At 43.1% G+C, this 20,816-nt stretch overlaps 1 protein-coding gene across 1 annotated transcript; it reads right to left on the reverse strand.

The window, feature by feature from the left end:
* Positions 1 to 3,565: 3,565 nt before the first annotated feature.
* LOC138774288 (protein unc-93 homolog A-like) lies at positions 3,566 to 19,131 on the reverse strand. The gene is made up of 8 exons (XM_069955019.1): positions 18,967 to 19,131; positions 17,916 to 18,097; positions 14,451 to 14,680; positions 13,250 to 13,426; positions 10,621 to 10,832; positions 10,111 to 10,246; positions 8,633 to 8,764; positions 3,566 to 3,915 (listed from the first exon to the last, which is right to left on the reverse strand). Exons 1-8 carry the CDS (start codon positions 19,054 to 19,056, stop codon positions 3,662 to 3,664), a joined length of 1,413 nt encoding a protein of 470 aa, XP_069811120.1. The 5' UTR covers positions 19,057 to 19,131; the 3' UTR covers positions 3,566 to 3,661.
* Between the last annotated feature and the right edge of the window lie 1,685 nt (positions 19,132 to 20,816).

Here is a 20,816-nt window from a genome sequence, read left to right on the forward strand (position 1 = left end):
CCGGGATCCCATTGAAAGTAAGGTTATGTTCCACCCCGCAAAACTACGGCTGTAGTTCTGCAGGGAGAACTACGGCCGTAGTTTTACGTAGTGTGAACATAGCCTAAAAGTGTTGACAGAATCGCTGTGTGTGGGGAGTCAGCACCTGATGGAGGATCCCTTCCTTGTGGCTCACAGAATGGAGGTCAGAAGTGATAAAGACCCGCTCCATGGACAGATAAGGTGTTTAAAAAAAAAAAAAAAAAACTTATTTGGTGGCACAGCAGGAAACATTATTACTATATAGGGGCACAGCAGGGAACATTATTACTATATGGGGGCACAGCAGGGAACATTATTACTATATGGGGGTACAGCAGGGGGCAATATTACTATATGGAGGCACAGCAGGAGAAATTATTACTATATAGGGGCACAGCAGGAAACATTACTATATAGGGGGCACAGCAGGGGACATTATTACTATATGGCGGTACAGCAGGGGGCAATATTACTATATGGAGGCACAGCAGGAGAAATTATTACTATATAGGGGCACAGCAGGAAACATTACTATATAGGGGGCACAGCAGGGGACATTATTACTATATGGCGGCACAGCAGGGGGCATTATTACTATATGGGGGCACAGCATGAGACATTATTACTATATGGGGACACAGAAGGAGATATTATTACTATATGGGGGCACAGGGGGCATTATTACTATATGGAGGGCACAGCAGGAAAAAATATTACTATATGAGGGCACAGCAGGAAACATTATTACTATATGGTGGGGCAGAGCAGGGGACATGATTACTATATGGGGGCACAGCAGGAAACATTATTACTATATGGGGACACAGCAGGGGACATTATTAGTATATGGGGGCACAGCATGAGACATTATTACTATATGGGGACACAGCAGGAGATATTATTACTATATGTGGACACAGGGGGCATTATTACTATATGGGGGCACAGCAGGAAACATTATTACTATATGAGGGCACAGCATGGGACATTATTACTCTCTGAAAGCCAAGCGGGGGACATTACTACTCTATGGAGGGCAACACAGGGGTATTATTATTATATCGAAAGCACAGCAGGAGACATTATTACTTTATGTGAGGGCACAACAGAAGGCATTATTACAATTTGGAGGGCAACACAGGATATTATTACTATATGGAGGCACAGCAGGGGGCATTATTACTATAAGGGGGTGTGCACAGCAGGGGGCATTATCACTATATGGGGGGCACAGCAGGGGGCATTAATACTATATTGGGGCACAGCAGGTGCATTATTACTATATGGGGGCACATTAGGGGACAATATTACTATATGAGGGCACAGCAGGTGCATTGTTACTATATGGAGGGCACAGCAGGATACATTATTACTTTATGGGGGCACAGCAGGAGACATTATTACTATATGGGGGCACAGCAGGAGACATTATTACTATATGGAGGTAAATCAGGGGACATTATTACTATATGGAGGGCACAGTAGGAGACATTATTACTATATGGGGCACAGCAGGGGACATTATTACTATATGGGGCACAGCAGGAGCATAATTACCATTTGGTGGCACAGCAGGAGACACTATCACCAGTTGGTCTAAACATTAGCAGCAAGTGTACATCATTTATAGGCAGTACAGTCACAATTTCCAGTTGCTTCTTAGGGAAAAGGAAAAGGTTTTTTGTGGCGTTCCAGGAGAATTATAAAATGTATTTCCGCCTGTGACTCCATTCTTTTTGCAGAAATTCATAAAGTGAGTGTTATAATGTCTCTCCAATAAGGGGATCCCAATAATGGACCTTCTTGCTTGTGAACTTTCCTATGTGGACTGCTTCCTGTCTTCTCTCAGACTATTATATGATGAGATAAGGCTGGATATAGGAGTATATAGGAGGCTGTATATAGGAGTCAGCTGGTTTCTTTATGTCAAAGTCAAAAACCAGTTCAGGAATATTGTGATAGGTGGCAAGTATTGTACTAATTGGTTTTAGCTCTTTTGCTCACGTTTAAAAGTTCTGAGTTGACAAAATATAACATACCATTATATGTAACTTATTTAAACCAACTGGGGGGTGTGGGGGGGGGGGGGTGTAAAAAGGTTTGATCGTGGTCCCCCCCCCTTTTTATTAAATATTTTAGTGATTTTTTTAATTTTTAAATAGTTCCATGTTTGATATACACTTTCTTCAGCATTATGAGGCTATGTTCACACAATGTCAGTTACGTAATAATCACGGCTGATGTTGCCAATTTGCAACAACGGCCGTAATTACTATGGAACTTACATAGTGCTGCCTTTAATGGAGTCCCGGCTGGAGTGTGTACACATAGGGGGACATTTATTAAGTCCGGCGTTTTTTAAAATGTCCCCGCATCTCCGGCGCTACGGGGATTTATGTAGAGGCGGACGCTACTCATTGAAGTGCACACAATGAAGCGTGGGGCTCCCTTGTGGGCAGCTGGAATTTCAGATGCGGGCGCACACTGATTTGCCCGCATCCGAATTCAGTGGCAGTGAAGATCATCTGGCCGGTACTGCAGTACCAGCCAGGATGATATTCTCTGACACCGGCCGGGTCACGGAATGCCCAGTGTCTCAAGCTGTGGGAACAAGTTAACGCTATGTTCACACTACGGAACGACTGGTCTCTGCAAAGATCATCCCGGCCGGTACTGCAGTAGCCGCAGTGTTCTGATGTGGGCGCATCAGCGTGCGCCCACATAAGAACTTCACACAGCACACAATGAAGCAAGCGGCCGAAGCCGCTCGCTAATTGTGTGAACTGACAGGGCTTTCTGCAGCCGCAATTCACTAAATTGCGGCCGCAGAAAACTGACATGTCAGTTCTTTGTGGCGTCGCATGGGATCCCGGCCGGAGCGTATACTATGTGTATACGCTCTGGTCGGGATTCCATAGCAGATAAGGCAGTATTCCACACCATGCAAAGTACGTCCATTGTTGCCGATGGCAACAACGGCCGTACTTTTACGTAGTGTGAACATAGCCTAAGTGTAGTCAAACCCGATTTTTGGTGGAGGTAGAATCATATGTATAACAAAACTTTAAAAAAATACAATCATCAGTCTTTTTACAAAAATAATATTTTTATTTTATTTTATGGAAAAAATATGGAAACCTTTTTTGAGATGATTACAGTGTCTACAAGTGTCACGTGACATCCAATGTAATGAAAAACTATGTGGCAGTTCGATCAACTCAGGCATTTTCAAGCGCTTCCTAAAGGGGTACTCTTATAAATAACCTGGTGTCAGAAAGTTATTTACTTCCAGTACTTATCAGCTGCTGTATGTCCTGTAGGAAGTGGTGTATTCTTTCCAGTCTGACACATTAGACACACAGAAAACCTCTCCTGCTTTGGACAGTTCCTGACATGGACAGAGGTGGCAGCAGAGAGCACTGTGTCAGACTGGAAAGAATACACTACTTCCTGCAGGACATACAGCAGCTGATAAGTACTGGAAGACTGGAGATTTTTAAATAGAAGTAAATTACAAATCCGTAACACTTTCTGACACCAGCTAATTTGAAATTTTTTCTTACCCTTTTAAGTAAAAACAGCCATATACACGAATTCACAGAAAATATGCTACACAACAACTTCAAACTCTTTTACGCTTTCAGACTTTTTCGCTCACTGTTTCTATTTCCTTAAAACTGTGTACTTGTATATGTGACTTCTTAAATTCAATGTACTCAACGATCAGGTAAAACAACATTCCGAGTAATAAAGTAGCTAACAAGATGCATAATTTTACATAAATGCCTAAAAATGAGCTGTAGCCGAACGATAAGACGTATCCCAGGGATTTCCATAGGAGATAATTGGCAAAAGCTGCTTCTCTGTTATCTTCAAATAGTATCCCATAAAAACCTGCATAAAAAACACCACAGGTTACTTATCTTGATTACATACATCCTTATGATGCTTTAATGTAAGGGGTTTGCATTCATTTACCAGGAACAATTAAGGGCGCGTTCACACATTCAGGTTGTAATTACTGAATATAAGAGCCAGGAAAAGATTTGAAAAGAGAAGTCGCATGCATCCCTTTATATGTGTCCGCCATTTCTGATCTCTTCCTGGCTTTGTATTCAATAGTGGCAATTCAAAAGCCTAAACATGTGAATGAACCCGTACTGTTTGGTTCTTAGAGACTCCCATTATAACTTCAAATTTATTTCAAAGCAACTTCAGTTGAAAAACTATACATTTGAAAATTACTTCTATTTAAAAAATCTTCAGTCTTCTAGTACTTATCAGCTGCTGTATGTTGTGTTTTCTTTCCAGTCTGACTCAGTGCTCTCTGCTGCCACCTCTGTCCATGTCAGGAACTGTCCAGAGCAGGAGAGATTTTCTATAGGGATTTGCTGCTGCTCTTGACAGTTCCTGACATGGACAGAGGTGGCAGCAGAGAGCACTGTGTCAGACTGGAAAGAATACACGACATATAGCAGCTGATAAGTACTGGAAGAGTAGAGATTTTGAAATAATCATTTAGGGTAAATTCACACGGGCGTATCCGCAGCGGATTTAACGCTGCGAACTCGCAGCTAAATCCGCAGCGGATCCCTCCCCTGTGAATTCCAATGTGATTACATACTGGCTGCGGGATTGTCATCCCGCTGCCAGTATGTAAGTGCCGGCCCCATTAACCCCCGCCGCTCCGGATAATACATTACCAGCACCACAATCCGGCCACGTCTGAGGGTCCCGGAGGTCCCGCGCAGCCAATCAGTGACTGTGACGGGGCCGTGCACCTCCGGGAGCCTCAGACGTGGCCGGATCGTGGTGCGGGGGATGACAATCCCGCAGCCAGTATGTAATCACATTGGAATTCACAGGGGAGGGATCCGCAGCGGATTTAACGCTGCGAACTCGTGTGAATTTACCCTTACAAATCTTTATAATTTAAAAAAAAATTAAAAAATCTCTGGAGTATCCCTTTAAGGTAACACATTTTATTTCTGTACCCCATAATAATTTGCAGAAAATGTTTATTTTTTTAATATTTTAAACATTTTTTTTAAATTAATTTTTTTTTTACAATTTTTATTAACTAAAATAATGCCTAAAGCAAATATCTAGAGTTACACGAGCTTCAACCAAAGAATAGTTTGTAAATTCTTATAGTAAAGGTAAAGACAAACATTTAAAGTGTAACCTATCACGGCAGGATACACACACACAAAAAAAAAATCCTGCGTGTCAGAAGTTACTGTAAATGAAGTTTAAAAAGAAGGAACATTGCACTTAACATGGTGCAGATACAATGAATTTCCCTCATCTAAAGATATGATTGCTCGCATGATTTAACAGGGAACTATCACTAGGTGGCGTACAGGCTACAGAATATCTACGTGTCAGTTATCCGAGGTCATATCAGGTGCATAGAAACTATAACAAACCAACAATAAGGGTATAAACCCACACACCGTATATGCAGCAGATATGCAACAAATACGCAGCAGATTTGTTGGTACAGATTTGATGCTGTGTTCAGTTATTTAGATCTAATCTGCTGCGATTTTGCTGCGATTTTGCTGCGAGTTTGCTGCGTATCGCAGCAGTAAATACGCTGCATATACGGTGTGTGGGTTTATACCCTAAAAGTAAGAAAATAAACAGTTCTTAACATTTTAGTTGCCGCTGTCTGTATACAGTGAGTACACCTACAAATACTGTATACTGAACTATTTTACTATAACGTGGCTAACCCCTTTAACATTTTAGTTGCCGCTGTCTGTGTGTCTTCACTACCTATAGATTCCCCGTTATTATGTATAGGGACAAAATGAAACCAAAAGTCATAATAACATTTTTTTCATTCTGTTTTGCATTCAGTCTCATCATACAAAACCTCATCTATCTAATCCATTTACAGAATGTCACTGACACATCACCATTGGGATTTTCTTTCAGGCTTTAACACCATACAGACGCTATCTCCATTCTGCAAACTGTAGAAAACTATTTAATTATTATGTTAATTATTAATAGGATACGACTGAATGGAGAGTTTACAATTACATATGAGCGAATCTACAGTAGGAAAGAAGCCAAGTGCTTTGTTTCTATCTGCAGTTTGCTCATCGGCTGCAGGGCTTTGAAGTCTCCTCCGTTCCATGCCACTCCTCCCCAGGTGCTGGGAAAAGATGGATCCAGTCCTGGGTCACTTCTTCCAGGTTGTCAGGACTGGATCCAGCTTTTAATTGACTGCAATACATCAAAGTCAATGGGATGAAAGACGTCCAATGCACACAGTCTATAAAATAACGGACAGTACTGATTCAACGCTGTTCCTGGATGCTGAGTAAGCTGTGCAGCGACTGATAGCTGCACAGTCCTCTCCCTTATATCAGTGAGATCAATGCCCGGCAGGAGAGGAATCTGGCAGTGATGTGCATTACCTCCAGATTTTTGCATGTAAAAGCCCCAGAGAACTTACCTAGAACAGAAGCTGAAGGACCTGCAGGACCTTCAATGATGTGTGGTGTCCCACCACGGGTGTTGCTATTGGTTACACCCTTCGCAAAAGCCTGTGCTTATTGTAAGTAAGTGGTGATGTAGTAGTGATAAAGTTTCGCCACTAGATGTCGCTATTATAGGAATGTGTACTCAGTTGTTGCACGGCTGAAGTATGGAAAGTGTTATTGTTTATTTGTGTCATGTGGGTCTGTGAACCTATAGGAGTACCTTCTTCTTCAGTCCTATCATCTTTCACTTTTTCTTATGCACTCTTCACCCATTCACAGCACACTTTAGATATGCTGGAGATAGGAAGTCACATGGGTAGAGGAAGTGTGGAGGTCTTTTGTGTTCGACATTGTAGGGGAAGGACGCAAGCTAGAACGCTCTCTACAGTGGTCCCTTAGGACGCACCTAACAGTTTCTCTTCAAAAACCTTTCTAAGCACTATGCAGTGTTAAACCCCCCACAGGAGAGGACATGTCAGAGAATATCTCAAGCCATGTCGTGAACTAGGAGAGTCACAGTGCAGGACAGTATCCACAAAATGCAAAGAGCTTGGAACTGATCCGGATAGAGCAAAGTTGCTAGAAGCCTATGAACTCTATCTCGCAGCATGGTTGTCAGCAGGAAATCCTCTGCATTCCACTCATCCCAGGTAACAGGGTCTAGGACTTGTGTCACCCTCTAGGACGGGTCCCCCGACACTAGTAGGGCAACAGGTGGTTCATTCCGACCAAAGTCGATGCACGGGCACAAGTATTCTCTCTCAAGTATTCTTATCTCTCTACCTTATCCTCCAATATCCCGGCAGAGCACATTGCTACTTGGGTTGGGACTCTCACATCATCCTCTTTTCTGCTCCTCTGATTCTTTTGTATACCTCTCCACCTGCGACCCAGTCAACACGACTGTACTCCTCACTATACTCCTATCACAGATCTGGATCTAGTATTATCAAGTGTATTCTCAAGTGTAATGTATCCTGTCAGGGCACAACTGTACACAAGTACTTTCAGAGTAAACAAGAGATTATTTATGGTAAAGAGACTCTGTGATTCTTCGGCCCGCACCAACACAGTATACACACACTTCTTGGGACATTTCCACTTTCTGTGGGTGGCAGTACTAACACTGTGATAACAACCCAAGGGACCCTGTAGCAACCCGGCATGACACTGTCCACAGGGGACAAAGTAAAACCAGCCCTAAAAGCAGCTGTGCCACCATACCTGTGTGCCCAACTGGCGTCATGACATAACAACACTAGGCCCGGCTGTATCTCGGCCAACCCCCACCAGAGTGGCGTCACACTCTACCATCTGGCAAGTGACCGGCTGTACCTCTTCCATAGAACCCCGGGGGCTCACCACAGATGTCACAATCATGTGATTATCAATTTGTATTAAAATGTGTGTGTTTTTGTCTGTATGTAGCAGAGCTGTTTGTGTATAGTGAATAAGCAGAGGTGTGTGCCTATGGGTATGTTTATGTAGCAGAGCTGTGTTTGTGTGGGTACAATGTACTGTCATGGAGAGTCTTAAAGTGGACCTGTAAAAAAGACTTCACAACAGGGCTTCCCCATCCGTGCTATCCGTGTTTCACAGAACATAGGAATAAATCCTTAGACCACCAGGGAAGTTTAATTAGTGTGAAATATATGTTTTCTGTTTTCAGTTGTCTAAACCAGGCGTGCGTCTTATAATCAGGTGTGTCTTATAAAGTGGTATATTTTAAATAGGAAATGTTAAGGCTGGGTTCACACTAGCCTAGTACTTATACATTTTTACATCCGTATTATTGCCATAATTCCTTGCCTATAAGGTACCCGGGCTAGGAATAAAAAATACATCCATATATGTAAGTATGGCCTAATAAGATAGAGTCTGCGAGGGAGATTTATCAAACATGGTGTAAAGTAAAACTGGCTCAGTCGCCCCTAGCAACCAATCAGATTCCACCTTTCATTCCTCACAGACTCTTGGGAAAATAAAAGGTGGAATCTGATTGGTTGCTAGGGGAACTAAGACAATTCTACTTTACACCAGTTTTATAAATCTCCCCCTGTGTTTTTAATTCTAGGACGGTACTCTCTACATATCAGGCATTGTGTGATACTTGCCATTTAGTAGTGTTTGCCAAATAGCGTCTGAAATGCCCCAGAGTCCTGAAAATACAAAAAACACTCCCAGCTGATAGCGATGAGGCGTCCATAGAAAGAGCGCCGCAATACTGCTGATGTTTATAACCATGGCTGTAATAAAGAAAAGAAAATGATGAATAATGGGAAAAATAAATCGTCAAATAAATAACTAAAAATATGTCCCTGCTGTGTATATACGTTCCTGCTGTGAAGGGGTTTGAATGGGTGCCGCGCTGCTTCAGTGTGATTAGCCACTGAGAGTCCTAGGAGCCAGAGATAATGACAGACAGCCGCGATCACATAGCTGCCTGCCATTAACCCCTTAGATGCTGCAATTTATAGTGATCACTGAGTTTAAGGGAGTCAATGACAGGACAAGTACCTGTCACTGACTTATTGGGTCCCAATCACTTTCCCTAACAGGCAAGGGAAAAATACTTACCTGTCAGATCAGCGATCTTCTCATAGAGTCTGCCCTCAGGCAGGGTCTATGTGCAGATCACGGATAATACTGATCAGTGTTCGGCAATGGCATAGCATTGATCAGTATATGCAATTTAATGATTGCTTATGTAAGTTCCCTAGGGGGACTTATAAAATGTAAAAAAAAAAAAAAAAGAAGTTTTGTAAATATGTTAAAAAACCATCCCCCGATAAAGGGTTAAATCACCCCCTTTCATACTATACAAATAAAAATATGTAAAAAAAAATAAACATATTTGGTATTATAGCATGCAGAATTGTCCAATCTATGAAAAATAACAATATTTTTCCCTCATGGTGAGGGGGAAAAAACACCGGGATTGTTGATTTTAAAAAATTATATATCAGACAAAATCTAATAAAAAGTGATCAAAATTTTCTTTATTCAAACGTGCGGCTAAAATTTCTGTGAGACATCTCTCATGTGGGCAGACACCATACCACTTCACAGCGTTACCATGATGGCCATTTCATGCGCATGCGCGCTTCATCAGATCTGATGAAGCTCATGAAATGGCCATCATGTTAACGCTGTGAAGTAGTATGGCGTCTGCCCACATGAGAGATGTCTCACGGAAATTTTAACTGCACGTTTGAATAAAGAAATGTTGCAACGTACGGGTGAGTGCCCTCTTTTTTTTCTGCTTAGGCTAGGTTCACAATGCGTTTTCAGCATCCGTTTAACGCATCAGTTTTTTGCAAAAAACGCATGAAAAACGGATTGCAAAAAACGGATTCATTTGTGTGCATCCGTTTTTCCATTGACTTCCATTATAAAAAAAACGGATCCGTTTTTTTGGCGGACCAAAACGGACCAAAAAACGTTGCTGACCCTATTTTTCTGGACGTTAAAAAAAACGGATCCGTTAAACGGATGCTGAAAACGCAGTGTGAACCTAGCCTTATCGTCCTTTATAGCATCTTTATTCATTATTTACTAGTACTAAATTATTTGGAAGAAATTGAAATCTTACCTGACGTAAAGAAGACAATCCTTTTTATATACTGCGACAATTTCCCAAATACATACGAAAAAACTGAGGTAGTCGCACCGTAAACAATGATCACGTAGCCAACATACTGCATTCCCAGCGAGCAGGTAACGTAGGACTTTAAAAGAAATTATTAAATGTTAAATCTACAGCGTATTAGTTACTGTATACAATAGAAAAATATGTTTAGGAATTTAAAGGGGCTGTCGTATTTGGACCACGTATTATATGGTCGTTAATTGTTTTGAATTGGTTACAGTCAATATCATACCCATATAGTAAAACTAAAAAGTGATACCAATAATGTATCATTTATTCGATTTTTTTTTTTTATTGTTTTGCCATACTAAGGCTTTGCAATAAAAAAAAAAAATTCAACTTGGAATTTTACTAAAAGTTGAAATAAATAAATAATAATATAATCTGATTGTTCCTATACTATGAATGTGCAAGGTGGGGAGGGGGACAATGTAATATAACAATAGCACGTACCTTTGTATAATCACTTAAAATGAACCCTTGTACGATTCCACTATATACTGTTAAAGGAATTAAGAGGCACTGGCGTTTATCTTGAAGGTGTTTTACAGTGGCCAATAATGGTGCCCAGAAGTTTCCATTGCCGTCTGCATTGGTATTTTCATTTAAATGGTCAATCGGATCCAGAAACAGACTAATAAGTAGCAGAGCAAACAAGCAGCAGCCTGCAAATGTAAATCAACATGGTGTAAAGGTTTTGCAACAAAAATAATTACTGTACATAGTTGATAAGGAAAAAAAAACTTACAGATCCATAAGTCCAACCTATAATCCTACAATGTTGATCAAGAGGACGGTAAATACTTATTACCTATAAATGCCACTTGCCCAATATTGGGGGAAAACACCTTTCCAAAAAAATTGCTGGATCAACAACTGTATAAAAATAACTAAGGCTTTTAAAGTGACTGTACCAGCAGGCCCAGGCTGAAGCACTGGAGGCGGCCGACCCACCCTTACTGGGAGAAAACCCCCGCCCCTCTATGATAGGCTTCCATTGATTCTAATGGAGTCACGTCATGGAGGGGCTGGAGTTTCCTCCCACTAAGGGTGGGTCGGCCGCCTCCAGTGCTTCAGCATGTCTATGGTGGGTCTGTATCTTGCTGTTGCGGTGAGCTGTTGCATTTTTCTGTGTTTTTGTGTGTTTGCAATTTCAGCCATGGCAACGTGCTCCTGCCTAGTGTGAACAGTGTTCTAGGAGAGCTGACCAATTTTTTCCTTTTTTTTCTGTGTTCCAGTTGGGGGAGCGGCTGCCTCTATTTGGTTGTGCACTCCACCTGTCTCACCCAGGTGATGCAATTATTTTTGCAGGTATTAGATGGATCTTGCATGCCCAGAGCATAGGCGTATTATACGCCATGGAGAGGCCATAGTGTACATACAGTGTAGAGTCTGCCTCGATATGAGTCCACCTTATCGTGGTGAGGCAGTTTATGCTATTTGCAAATAGTAACCAAGAGACTCATTATTTTTGTGGGAATTTTTTGGGCAGTTGGTGGGGCTGCTTTTAATTATTTTCATGTCTATGGTGGGTCTGTATCTTGCTGTTGCGGTGAGCTGTTGCATTTTTCTGTGTTTTTGTGTATTATTATTTACTACAATCATCACTACAATACATAAAACAGTGTATTAACCCCTAGACGACCCTGGACGTAGGGTTACGTCATGGAAGTCTGTCCCCAGACGACCCATGACGTAACCTTACGTCCTGGTTGTTTCTCCCGCTATGAAGCGTGCTCCGGAGCGGAGCGCGCTTCATAGCAGGTGAGGGCCTCACCGGTAATGACACGCTGCAGCAATCGCGCTGCCGCGTGTCATTAACCCCTTAAACGCCGCGGCGTTTAAGTGTAAGTGACAGGGGGAGTCCCGATTGTTGAAACGGACTGCTGGAGGTCTCTTACCTGCCTCCCTGCGGTCCGATCGGCGATCTGCTACACTGAGCCTGCACAGGCAGGCTCAATGAGCAGATCGCCGATAACACTGATCAATGCTGTGCCTATGGCATAGCAATGATCAGTGTAGAAATCAAAGTAGTGAATGTAAAAGTCCCCCAAAGGGACTTCAAAAGTGTAAAAAAAAAAAAGTTCAAATCACTATTACACTACCCCAAAGCCCCTCCCCCAATAAAAGTCTAAATCACCCCCCGTTCCCATTATATAAATAAAACATATAAAAATAAATAAATAGATAAACATATAATATACCGTAGCGTGCGTAATTGTCCGATCTATTAAAATATAACAAGCGTCATTGTGATCGGTGAACGGCGTACACGAAAAGAGGGGAAAAAGTGCGTGGATTACCGATTTTATGTTACATTATATATTAAAAAAATCAATAAAAAGTGATCAAAACGTCCGATCTTCACAAATATGGTATTAATAAAAACTAGAGATCATGGCGGAAAAAATGACACCCCATACAGCCCCGTAGGTGAAAAAATAAAACCGTTATAAGCATCACAATAGGCCCAATTTTATTAATATTTGATTGCCAAAAAAAAGGATTTCATAAAAAAATACATATATAACATTAGAGAATCTGTGTAACCTGCATATGGTTGTGTTCGGGCTGACCTATAGAGTAATAGTGTCATGTCGCTGTTACCATATAGTGCATTACGTAGAAACAGGAACCCCCCAAACGTTACCATATTGCATTCTTTTTTGCGATTTCACCAATTTATATCTTCATAAATAATATATTTGGAATTCCATCATACACGTTATGGTAAAATGAAAGACGCCATTACAAAGTACAACTATTCCTGTAAAAAACAAGCACTTACATGGCTTGTAGATAGAAAACTGAGAGTGCTTAGAAGGGGAGGAGGGGAAAACGAAAACACTAAGATCTAAATTTGCGCGGTCCACTGGGTCATTTTGGGCCTGGTCCTCAAAGGGTTAAAAAACCAAGTTTACTCTCCGGAGTACCCCTTTAATGGCAGCATATAAAGGAATAAAGAGCAAACTTTAGTTTGCACTGGACTAGGGAAATATAATATGTTCTTTGAGGGTTACTGATAAGTAGCTTATATTTTACACAAACGCAGACAGTGTAAGAGAAGCGTAAACAATCTTACCTACATACACTCCTAAAATGATATAAACCAGAACATCTGATGGTTGTGATGGACCGGAAGAAGTCTGGCTCCAGTTCCCCGTTTGTTCACTGTAATTGCCAGCACTCTGACTCCAATTGGCGCTTAATATTAAAGCTTCTTTGGCACCGCAGTCCGTATTATTCAAGATTGTTTCATCTACAAATTAAAGAAAAGTAATTCTAGATCATTTCAGCTTACAAAGAAAAAAAAGGAAGAAAATTCAAAAGGAATCAGAAAATTACTTTTCATTAACAACGTTCATAAAGCTATATAGAATACACAAAACACATTAAAAGGGGTATTCAGCTCAAAAATTTTTTTTTGATCTGTTGCTGCCCATGGGGATAACATAATAAACAGTGTATGCTTACCTATCCGCATTCCCCCATTATCCTCCTACAGGTCTCCGGTGTCCTGTCGAGAGGATCCCACCTCTATTTCTGAGACTTACTCATCTAGGCAGTGACAGCCCGCTCAGCCAATCACTGGCCGTGGCGCTGTCCTACTGCAGCTCGTGATTGGCTAAGCAGGCTTTCACCCTTGAGATGAGTCTGTCTAAGAAGTGAAGCCTAGTCGGGAGAATGTACCAGTTTTTTTTATACGACCCTATAGGCACCACTATGCTGATTCCGCTAGTGTTGTCCTTTTTTCAATCCGCCACCAATTCCTGCAATTTGCATTGATTTCTAAATATGTAAATGAGGTTTCTTGGTGCACTGGAGGCGGGGCCAGTGTCCCCAGTGCACTGATATCTCCTCCCCTGAGTAATGTGTGCGCGCTGAATCAGTCCGGCCTGGCCTCCAGTGCACCAAGCTACCTAATTTACATATTTAGAAATTGGCATGGATTGCAGGAACTGGGCGGCACCCATAGGTTGGTATTAAAAACTTGATATGTAGATTGAACTGATCTATTCACTTTAAACAAGGCTAGTCCTTTGGTCAGACATCTTTGATAATTGAAGCCTATTGTATTTAAATTAGTAGTAGTGTGGCCAATGGGATCTCACCAATCTCACACTTCCAATTGGATAAGTCTCCAAGAGATTTTTCAAGTCTGTAATTTGGAGTTCTGGAATCATACCGTCATTTGGCTATACATGGTTTCTGTTCTAGAGACAGCTGGAAATTGCACTAAACAAATTACGTATTATTTTTTTTTAAGTCTAAGCATTCCTTACCGTTTGGTTGTGCCAAGTTTAGTACTAAAGACGAGATTAAATTTCCCCAAATACGAGATGTTTGGAAGACAAAGAAAAAGATTCCAAAGTATTGATTGATGACATGCATATCCTTCTGGCCAGATTTTACTGCGTGTCGTCTGGCACTTACAGTAAGGTACGTGCATTTTGCTGTCCACAAGGGACTTGCCCCTAGACCCAGCAACACAGAGGCAGGGATTAGGGTATACCTAAAAAAAAAAAAATCAAGCCAAATTCAATAGAATTTAATAAGACTAAGTAAATAATAATAATAATAACAACAACAACAAGTATATATAATAGGTATGTAAAAAAATAACATAGTACAAGACTTCTCATCTACATGCTTCCCCCAAATTAAAGGGGTAGTTCAGCAAAAAAAAAAAAAAAAAAAATCTTTTAAATCAACTCGTGCCAGAAAGTTATATAGATTTGTATATTGGTTATAGATTTGTAGATTTTATACATATCAGCTGCTGTATGTCCTGCAGGAAGTATTATTTTCAGTCTGGCGAGCAGGAGAGGTTTTCTATGAGGATTTGCTACTGCTCCGGAAATTACTGACATGGACAAAGGTGGCAGCAGAGAGCGTTATGCTAGACTAGATAGAATACACCACTTCCTGCACCTTGCCATTAACTCCTTAACGACACAGGGTGTAAATGTACACCCTGATGTCGCTAGGTGAGTTCAGAGGTGGGCTGTACGGCGACCCCACTCTGAACCGCTGCGATCCCGGGTGCTGTCTTCAGCCTGGGACCATGGCAATTAGCAGTCATGGTCCAATCGCTGTGCTCGCTAATTAGCCATTTAAATGCAGCTGTCAAAGTTGACAGCTGCATTTAAATGGCTGTTTTTACCCATCCATGGTGGTCTAGTGGCGATCGCGGAGGAGCGGTCCCTGTATGTGAGCCGGCCAAGAGTCTGTGCTGTAATGGCGCTGATGCCGGCTCGCCCATCTATTGTTCCTGGCTAGGGTTAGGGTTATTCCCCTTGGGGTTAGGGTTATTCCCCCTGGGGTTAAGGTTATTCCCCCTGGGGTTAGGGTTATTCCCCCTGGGGGACTTCTAGTATAAGTGAACTGATCTCATTGAGATCTATGCTGCATAGATATGCAGCATAGATCGATTAGATGGGCACATCGATTGCTTCCGGCTGCTGCATCCAGAAGCAATCGAGTGCCGAGTCGGGAACCATTATGGCGCTTACCCCGGACGGGGTAAGATGTGTGGATCACTCCTCTGGGACAACGTCCCGGAGGAGCGATCCTCCCCACTAGACACCAGGGAACGGCTGCATCAAGTAATCGGATGCAGCTGTCAACTTTGACAGCTGCATCCGATTACTTTATTAGCAGGCACGGCGATCGGACCGTGCCCACTAATAGCCGCGGTCCGGGCTACGAGTGGCGTCTAGGGGTTAAGGGGTTAATAAAGCTGGCAGGTGTTTTTTTTTCACATGACAAACTAAAACATTGCATTAATATATTTGAATAAATTTGGGGGGTTTCTTTTGCTATCGATGACTACCTGCTTTTAATTGTAAATTTTTGCTGCTTTTATTACCTTTTACAGGCTGACCCCTCTGATTTATAGCCCTTCTAACCTCAGTTGTAGCCATCTGGAACTTGATTTTAATTGTTTATATTTGTTACCCATAGGAATACATTTAGCAGTACAGTTACTGTTCCCCAGGTGTTTATAGACAGTGACATCCCCAAACAGCTCGGCATTGTTAGAAATAATCAGATCCAACAGGGCATCACTTCTAGTCGGCTCCTCCACAAACTGGCTCAGAAAATTATCCTGGAGGAGGTTTAAGAAATTCTCTCCCCTTTGTGGTTTTAGCTGAACCGTGACCCCAGTCTACAGTATATCTGGATGGTTGAAATCACCCATTACCACTTTTCCATTTTCCTCCCCTCCTGCCCACCCTGTCCTTATAACATACAGACATACTCCTCCTCCCCTCCTGCCCACCCTGACCTTATAACTCCTCCTCCCCTCCTGCCCACCCTGACCTTATACCATACAGACATACTACTCCTCCCCTCCTGCCCACCCTGTCCTTATAACATACAGACATACGCCTTCTTGGTTCCTGCCCACCCTGTCCTTATAGCATACAGTTACACTCCTCCTCCCCTCCTGCCCACCATCCTTATAACATACAGACATACTCCTCCTCCCCTCCTGCTCACCCTGTCCTTATAACATACAGACCTACTCCTCCTCCCTTCCTGCCCACTCTGTCCTTATAACATACAGTTACACTCCTCCTCCCCTCCTGCCCACCATCCTTATAACATACAGACATACTCCTCCTCCCCTCCTGCCCACCCTGTCCTTATAACTCCTCCTCCCCTCCTACCTACCCAGTCCTTGTGACATACATACAGACATACTCCTCCTCCCTTCCTGCCTACCCTGTCCTTATAACATACAGACATACTCCTCCTCCCTTCCTGCCTACCCTGTCCTTATAACTTAAAGACATACTCCTCCTCCCTTCCTGCTCACCCTGTCCTTATAACATACAGACATACTCCTCCTCCCTTCCTGCCCACCATGTCCTTATAACATACAGACATACTCCTCCTCCCCTTCTTCCCACCACTCCCTTATAACATACAGACCTACTCCTCCTCCCTTCCTGCCCACTCTGTCCTTATAACATACAGACATACTCCTCCTCCCTTCCTGCCCACCCTGTCCTTATAACATACAGACAGACTCCTCCTCCCTTCCTGCCCACCCTGTCCTTATAACATACAGACATACTCCTCCTCCCTTCCTGCCCACCCTGTCCTTATAACATACAGACAGACTCCTCCTCCCTTCCTGCCCACCCTGTCCTTATAACATACAGACATACTCCTCCTCCCCTTCTTCCCACCACTCCCTTATAACATACAGACATACTCCTCCTCCCTTCCTGCCCACTCTGTCCTTATAACATACAGACAGACTCCTCCTCCCTTCCTGCCCACCCTGTCCTTATAACATACAGACATACTCCTCCTCCCTTCCTGCCCACCCTGTCCTTATAACTTACAGACTTACTCCTCCTCCCTTCCTGCTCACCCTGTCCTTATAACATACAGACATACTCCTCCTCCCTTCCTGCCCACCCTGTCCTTATAACATACAGACATACTCCTCCTCCCCTCCTGCCCACCCTGTCCTTATAACATACAGACATACTCCTCCTCGCTTCCTGCCCACCTTGTCTCTTAAAAACAATGTAAATCCCTGAATATTGACAGCCCAGTCAGGTGAGGAGACCTGCCATGTTTCCGTCACACCAACTAAATCAATGCATTCCTCCAGAACCAAGGTCTCAACTCCCCCATTTTGCTGTGTAGACTTCTGGCATAAGTGACCATACACATTAAGTTGCCATCTAGTTTAACCCCTTCAATATCAGAAATGTGATTAACATTACCATCTTGCATAAAAGTTTGCCACTGTGTAGATCATGTAAAAGCAGGTGGCAATACTAATCGTCCATTTGCATCCAAGTTTGTTAATGACGAATGGAGTAAAGATTGCGGCAGAGAAGATTTGGCCGGCATACGTAACACTTAAAGACACAGCACCCAGACCTCCGGAAGGGTTAAGACTGCTCTGCAGAGAGAAAGAGCAAAATTAAAAAGGAGAAACACAAGGTCTACAGGTTTTTGGTCCTTCTACTGAAAAATGCATGTTATCATTGGTGGACAGTGCCATCTGGGCATGGCTTCAGGCCTTTGTGCCCCCTATCCCCGCCTACATTGGCACTGTAATCCCTGCCCCCTTGACTGCATTGTTGCCTAGACCCCGCCCACTTCGTGCAGTCAATAGGCCGACCTGGAGGCCTAGGCTCCACCCCTTCTGTGACATCATTAAAACTGGCTGGATCAGTAGGAGCTGAAGGAGGATTTCAGTAAGTTCGCTGCATGTGGGTTAAACACCAATTATGATCTTCTCTACATTCTGCTCAACTCGTCTTGCACGGCCATCTTGTGAAAGTAAAAAAGAACGTCACGTGGCGTTTAGCTTCAGCTCCTTCTGATCCAGTCACTTCTGATGACATCACAGAGGGGCATCTAGGTTGGCCCATTCCAAAGACCCAACGGGGAGGACGGGGCCTAGGCCACAATAACATCATGAGGGGTGGAGTCTGCAGTGTTGATGTAGGCCGGCCCATTCTGGGGCACGATGGCCATGAAACTCCGCCCAGATGGCACTGTCCGCCAACAATAACAAGCATCTTTATGGGGAGAGACCACCAAGAAATCCTTTATACAGTAAGATATGAAATGTCCATTATATAAGCTTAAGAATGGTGCTAATTACATGGAAAGAGGGAGACAATATCACTTTAAAGGCTTACATCAGAGAGATCTATCAAGGAGTAGCTCCTTACAAAGCTGTCTGCAGGTTACATGGCAAGAAAACATTTACCATAATGCACATCATTTTACTTTTGTTATTTGTACCATATAGTAACTTACCTGCAATGTTTGAAGGCCACCAAAGGCAACGAAAAGAAGTAAGAATCCCACAGACAAAACAAAGATATTCTTTAGATGGCTTAGCGCCATGACTGATTTTTTTTGTTTTTGATTTGAGGTGATGGGAATTTGTCAGTCGTTTTTTTTCTGTTTACAAACAGTCCATATTTGCCTTTCTGAAAAAGAAGTAGAAATTACAATTGACTATAAAACGTTGCCAAATATACTGCGAACGGTTCAGATTTGTTGTTTTGAAGTAAAGTATTTTCATTAAATAAGAGTGAAATGAACTCCCCAAAAATTTGGTTCGGCACCAAACCAAACTTTCTAAAAAGTTTTCAATGAGTTTGTAAAGATGGCGTCAGCACGTATGGTAAAACCATGAAGGGCGGTATGGGCTAGCTTAAAATAAGTTTCCTTTTACCTCTCATTGATTACACATCTCTGTACAATCTTCCACCCATGGAGAATGTGTTCCTTAATTTGCGAGTCATTGGTCCATCTCACCAAGGTTAGAAAAATAGCCTTGGGATCTATCTTTAAAGGGGTACTCTGGGCCGGGGGTTATTTTTAAGGATCGCCAGGGAGGGGGTGGAAGTTGAGGTCACTTACCTCCCCCGTTCCAGTGCCGGTGCCCAGATCGCGCCACCCTGTACTCCCGTCCCGCGGCCGCTTCCTGGTCAGAGCAGTCGCATGAGACGTGATGTCTTAAGGCAGCTCTGCCAATCAGCGGCCGTAGCGGAGTCCCACCTCGGCCGCTGAATGGCAGAGCTGCCTTGAGACGTTACGTCTCATGCGGCAGCTCTGACCAGGAAGCGACCGTGGGACGGGAGTACAGGGCGGCGCAATCCAGGCACCGGCGCTTCAATTTCCATCCCCTCCCCGGCAATCCTCAAAAATACCCCCCAGCCCAGAGTACCCCTTTAAATATGTGCATTTTATAGACTTGTGAGGAAATGTGATGTGGAAGATGAAATTTATAGATTATTTCGGAAGGGGATAACCATTTTTGTATTTGTGAGTTCATCAGAGCTCCTGCCTGCCCCAGTCCCCAGGGCGACTCAGGATGGTTGAAGAGAGGCATGCTTTAAGATAACAAGAATGGTAAATAGAAGAGTTTACCCACATCCTTCTAAGCTATAAGATATCCCTCATAAGGACCGAACTCTTTAAAGGAGAGGTCTGGCCAATTTTAAAATCTGGCAGCCAGCAGGGGCAGGGGAAATTTTGATCAAGAGTACCAACTTATCTCTCCCCGTGCCCGCGGTGAGTAGCAGGACCGGCCTCGGAAACCCTGCAAGGCTCCAGAATCTCCAGTGCTGACATCTCATGGCCCGGCTAAAGAACTGGCCACTCAGCCAGTCAGTGACTGGGGCGGGATGCTGCTTGGCTGAGCAGCCAGTCCATCAGCTGGGAAAGGCATTTTCCCTCAAGTCATGACCTCATCACACTCGGGGGGAAATGCCTTCTGACGGGCGTCCCGAGGCCAATCCTGCCACTCATCGCAGGCACGGGGAAAGGTAAGTTTGTACTTCTGATTAAATTCCCGGATTCCGGATTTCTCCTTTAAATAAGCGGGCATCTGTGAGAGGGAGGTGTGCAGTAGCGCTACTGGGTGCCATGGTAAGCAAAAGCTTTCTCCAACTCCATTTTAGAGTGACACGAGGAATCATGGATCCAATCTATCACGTGATGGAACAGACAGACTTCTGGGGAAATTAAGTAACCCCGTCCGGTTTGCATAGCGTTAGTTTTGGGAGAGCTATCCTCTGACTTTTTCCAGCCCATAAAAACTTAGAAGATGCTTTACGCAACGTATTAATGTCAGTATGTTTCAGATGGAGTGGGAG

Source organism: Dendropsophus ebraccatus, chromosome 15 (genome assembly GCF_027789765.1).
Source record: "Dendropsophus ebraccatus isolate aDenEbr1 chromosome 15, aDenEbr1.pat, whole genome shotgun sequence".
NCBI classification, from domain to species: Eukaryota; Metazoa; Chordata; class Amphibia; order Anura; family Hylidae; genus Dendropsophus; species Dendropsophus ebraccatus.